Here is a 5,489-nt window from a genome sequence, read left to right as displayed (position 1 = left end):
CACACTCAATACCAGTCCTTACTACATAACAAATGTACTCTCCTCCTGCAGCACGCGTCTGTTAAGTAGAGTCAAGATCATCACACTCAATACCAGTCCTTACTACATAACAAATGTACTCTCCTCCTGCAGTACGGGTCTGTTCAGTAGAGTCAAGATCATCACACTCAATACCAGTCCTTACTACATAACAAATGTACTCTCCTCCTGCAGTACGGGTCTGTTCAGTAGAGTCAAGATCATTCAAACTCAATACCAGTCCTTACTACGTAACAAATGTGCCTTCCTCCCAAATCTGGTGTAAGTCCCACAGAGTCTGATGGTAGATTTGTGGTGAGCACTACATACACACCTATGATGTATTTCACACATCTTTTTCCTGCATCTGGCATTAAGCCCACAGAGACTGGTGGTTGAGTTGAGGTCAATAAATATCTATATTATTTACAATAAAGTCCTTTCTCCTGCAGCTGAAGTTAGTTCTATAGGATCTAATGGCAGAGTTGAGGTGAGCACACACGGTATGGTCTGAATGAGCCCCAACCACACTACACATAATGGCTGTCTGATGACTTATGTGCAAGTACTCGGATTGCCACATACCAATTATGTCCACCCCTGTGACACAAATATGGCTTCTATGCCTCTTTCCTTTTCCTATATGAGCGAAGAGTATACCCTGAACAAGAATAGATGCAGTCTCTCACGGATGTATACCTGAGGAGTCCTTGCCATTGGGTATTACACCCCATGAGTGTCATTCAACCACTATCTACTATTTGAAGGGTGCATCATATTAAAATGGGATTCTGGCTAATATCAAGAGATGAGTTATTGTCTCAAAAATTAACATTTTCCTTACCTGATTTCCAATAGATATCTTCATACTCGTTCCCAGCCATCCTCCCCAATTCTGATGTACATTTTCTTACTTTCCTCATCAAAAAATGAAGATTCATGAGTGCAACTGCACAAGGGGGGTGTGTGCATGGAGATATGTCAACCTCCTATTGGTGGAGGGCTTTTGTTGCATGATGACATCTTCATGCAGTGGCACCGTTCACATAAAATTTGGTGGGGGTGGGGTTGCCTCAAGGCTAGTGGGATGTAAATCTCTTTGGCAGACATGCTGAAGAAGAGATACATTTTCAAGTAAGGAAATGGTTAACTTTTATAACCTGTACATACATGATGTAAGGCTCGTCTTAACTTTTATAACCTGTACATACATGATGTAAGGCTCGTCTTAACTTTTATAACCTGTACATACATGATGTAAGGCTTGTCTTAACTTTTATAACCTGTACATACATGATGTAAGGCTCGTCTTAACTTTTATAACCTGTACATACATGATGTAAGGCTCGTCTTAACTTTTATAACCTGTACATACATGATGTAAGGCTTGTCTTTCAAAAGTATAAGGCAATGACATCTTTTTATTTATAAGTCTTGGCATGCAATAATTATACATTCCCTTAATGCCACAGTGTTGTACGATAACACAAAAATATAATGACATAATTTGAAACTAAAAGATCGGATTTAACAGTTGTGTTGAGTTAAAGTCACATTCAGCATGTATTCAGCCACATTGACAGTTGCAGACTTACTCTTTAGATATTATGGTCTCTAGTTAAAACATTAGACATGAATTTCAAGTATATAACCTGTGTAATATGTAAATCTAGAGCCTTCAAACAGAGATTGGAAGACTCTAAATAAACATGAGTTCACTTTTATTTAGTATAATTATATTTATTGCAGGTGTAAATCGATTTTGTGATGACCTGGAGTTCATGTTGGGTACACGTCCTGGTCTCTTTTGGAGGGCTTGCTGGCTAGTTATTTCACCCTTAGTATTGGTGGTATGTTCCAGTAAATACTTGTTGTATGTAGAGGTGAAAACAACAGATAGGTGTTTTATTCAAAATGCCTTTAATAATATATTTAGTACTTTCAACAACAATTATAAAGAGTGTGTAACATAAGCTCTTCCAATACAGATAAGTAGAATAAAGTAACAAAAAAACTTGTTTTATCCAACCTATGTAACATAAATTAAAATAGAACAGCAAGTAACAAAATCAACTCATGGACACAATGGGTATGCATGATTTCAGTAACTTAGAATATTCTGTTCATTTCATACATTAGTTTTATAAACTTTATTTTCCATCTCTGTAGTTCATCTTTGTGTACAGCTTTTGGGAGCACAAAGTGATCAAGTATGGGGAGAACTATGAATATCCAGTTTGGGCTGATGGTATTGGTTGGCTCTTAGCCCTCATATCTATGTGTCAGATACCATTGTGGGGTTTCTTTATACTCCTCAGGAACTGTTGGGTAAGTTTGGTAGATCATGTAATATTACCTTTGTTTGATATCTTGATAAAGAGGCTGATATAGGATAAACTAATTGTGGGTTTTTTTATATACTCCTGAAGAGCTATCGGTTAAGTCCGACAGAACGTGTAGTAGTATTATCATGCTTGGTGTCTTGATAAGAGATAACAGTGTAGATTAAACTATCTGTGTGTGTTCTTAAGGCCAGTTTCCACAAGGCAACATTTGTTATATAATGGTGAAGAGCTATCGGTTAAGTCCGACAGAACGTGTAGTAGTATTATCATGCTTGGTGTCTTGATAAGAGATAACAGTGTAGATTAAACTATCTGTGTGTGTTCTTAAGGCCAGTTTCCACAAGGCAACATTTGTTATATAATGGTTTATGACTTTCTTCATGAAAAGTTTTGCTAACTACCTTGATACAGCAGAAAAATTGAGATGAGAAAACTTTTCTATATCTCAAAACTTTTTGAAAGCTCTCAGCCAATCAGAAAGTATAAAATTGATTACAAATTGTAACGGTTTAATATCATCATCATTACAGAATCCTTTTCATTGCTCTCAAGATGAAATCATGGACTGTGAACAATACCAAGCTTATAATTGATCTTTTTTGGAGTAAGAAAAAAATACTCCAAAGAATAAGAATATACACAAACAATGATTTAACACGAATATACTTTAATGGGATAGTAAACATATACTATAATAAAGAATCATTATAAACCTCAACTGAGGGGATAATATCAAATGCATCAAAAACATATAAAAATGGCTGCCAAGTTTTTTTTCTTTTAGTGCCTTTAGGCAAAGTTGTGGGAAAAGACAAACTATTTTGTGATTGGTGATTTCTTGTTACACGTTAGTGGAAGGAATCCCAAGATGCCTCATTGAAATGGATGTTCTTATAAGCTGCATAATGCAATTTAAGAGGAGAGAAAACAAGAAACGGTAATTTCTTTCGATAGATGTACAGCCTTTAGAAAACTTTTACTTTTATTTTCAGAACATTGTTTGCTACAGTATGATTATTGTTTTATCACAACAGAATGTGAAGAAGGTTGTCACACCTGAATCTAGTTGGGGACCGGGAGATAGTGAAGCCAGAATCAAATATTTCCAAAGAAGATCAACTGGACTTGTTATGACGGAAAAACTGGAATCACAGGGAATCGATAATCCTGCTCTTATGATTGAATCGAACGTAAAATGATATCATACAGAACATAGAATTCCAAATAACTAATCACAATAAAACCAAGTTGGGCATTTTATTCTACGGTATGTGCTGAGGTCTTTCACTAACAATGCTTTATTAGCATGAATTTAGTTTAGGCCTAAGAGTAAATACAGATCACCAGTTAACATTCTTTAAGCTGTTTTATCAGTGTTTATTTAATAAATTTGTGTGAGAAATATGAAAATAAAACTTGTCAATAAAATAATCCAAATTTCAATATGAAGTCTTCATAACCTATTACATTGAATTTATGTGCGACAATTTTACACCTTTTATTGTATACTTTTGTTTTATGTATACATTTTTAAACTACAGATCATTCATTGTGTGTATCAATTGTACATTATATAGTTTTTTTCAAGATTCTTCATAATGTATAAGCTCAAAGAAATGGAATAAACAAGACAGGATATTAAAATGTTTTAAAGGTTTGTATATACAAGTTTTTATAATATACGGAATTTTTCAACTTCAATTTGCCAAACTGTAAATATGCAAAGTATAGCAAATAAGTAAAAACAGGGGTGGGTAGATTAATTTTTAAAGAGTAATTATTTCTGTATTTTAAATCTCACAAAATTTTATGTAAAGCTGGTAAAAAAAGGACAACAACTGTATGGTTAAGGTTTTGATATTGTAAAAAATGAAACATTTATCTACATTAACAAAATACAATAAAAAATTTATACCAAAAGAAAGCTGTATGTTTCTAGATTCAATTTACTATCACCCACAGAAATCGTTTCATATTAGTCCTTCAATTTATTTGGTGTTTGGTGACATATTTTAGCCAGCATTCTCAACCATTGTTCATAATTTGTTTATTAACAATACACTTATCAGATATTAGAGAAAAACACATGAAGTATAATTACCACATGTTGACATAGAAAACACATGAAGTATAATTACCACATGTTGACACTAGAAAACACATGAAGTATAATTACCACATGTTGACATAGAAAACACATGAAGTATAATTACCACATGTTGACATAGAAAACACATGAAGTATAATTACCACATGTTGACATAGAAAAACACATGAAGTATAATTACCACATGTTGACATAGAAAAACACATGAAGTATAATTACCACATGTTGACACAGAAAACTCATGAAGTATAATTACCACATGTTGACATAGAAAAACACATGAAGTATAATTACCACATGTTGACATAGAAAAGCACATGAAGTATAATTACCACATGTTGACATAGAAAAACAAATGAAGTATAATTACCACATGTTGACATAGAAAAACACATGAAGTATAATTACCACATGTTGACATGACTATTTAAAGTTCTGTCATGTGGTTTGGTTTATTACAAATTTCGTACAAAGCTATACGGGGGCTATCTGCACTAGCCGTCCCTAATTTAGTGGTGTAAGACTAGAAGGAAGGCAGCTAGTCATCACCACCCACCGCCAACTCTTCGGCTACTCTTTTACCAATGAATAGTGGGAATTACCGTCACATTATAACCCGCCCCCACGGCTGAAAGGGCGAGCATGTTTGGTGTGATGGGGATTTGAACCCACGACCCACAGATTACGAGTCGCGCACCCTAACCACCTGGCCATGCCGGGGCCCTCTGTCATGTGAAATGGTGTTAATATAACTATTTAGAGTAATGATATAAACATAACTATTTGAAGTACTGTTGTGAAAATGGTATTAACGTAAATTTTATAGCTCTGTCACGTGAAAGTGGCATTGTGACCTCTTGAGTTTGTTTTATAAATGGTCAATAATTATCTTACAATGGTCAGGCATTTATAGAGACAAGTTTACAGTGTGGTCAATCATCGGGCATAACAAAATAATTCTCAACATACAGCTGTTAAAGGTCTGCAATGTCAACCAAACTATAGGAAACATCTTATTT

At 34.5% G+C, this 5,489-nt stretch overlaps 1 protein-coding gene across 1 annotated transcript in view; it reads left to right on the top strand.

The window, feature by feature from the left end:
- The window catches only part of LOC106476844 (sodium-dependent nutrient amino acid transporter 1-like), a 10,936-nt gene extending 5,900 nt beyond the window's left edge, over positions 1–5,036 (top strand). Inside the window, exons 6-8 of the mRNA XM_013937464.2 lie at positions 1,768–1,868; positions 2,188–2,346; positions 3,398–5,036. Of these exons, the coding sequence (XP_013792918.2) occupies positions 1,768–1,868; positions 2,188–2,346; positions 3,398–3,562 (425 nt within the window). The 3' untranslated portion in view covers positions 3,563–5,036. The remainder of the gene's footprint in view (positions 1–1,767; positions 1,869–2,187; positions 2,347–3,397) is intronic.
- The last annotated feature ends 453 nt before the right edge of the window (positions 5,037–5,489 follow it).

The sequence above is a fragment of the Limulus polyphemus genome, unplaced genomic scaffold (assembly GCF_000517525.1).
Source record: "Limulus polyphemus unplaced genomic scaffold, Limulus_polyphemus-2.1.2 Scaffold11797, whole genome shotgun sequence".
Classification (NCBI taxonomy): Eukaryota; Metazoa; Arthropoda; class Merostomata; order Xiphosura; family Limulidae; genus Limulus; species Limulus polyphemus.
The sequence above is the reverse complement of the archived record's forward strand: the minus strand, read 5'-3'. Positions and strand labels throughout refer to the sequence as shown.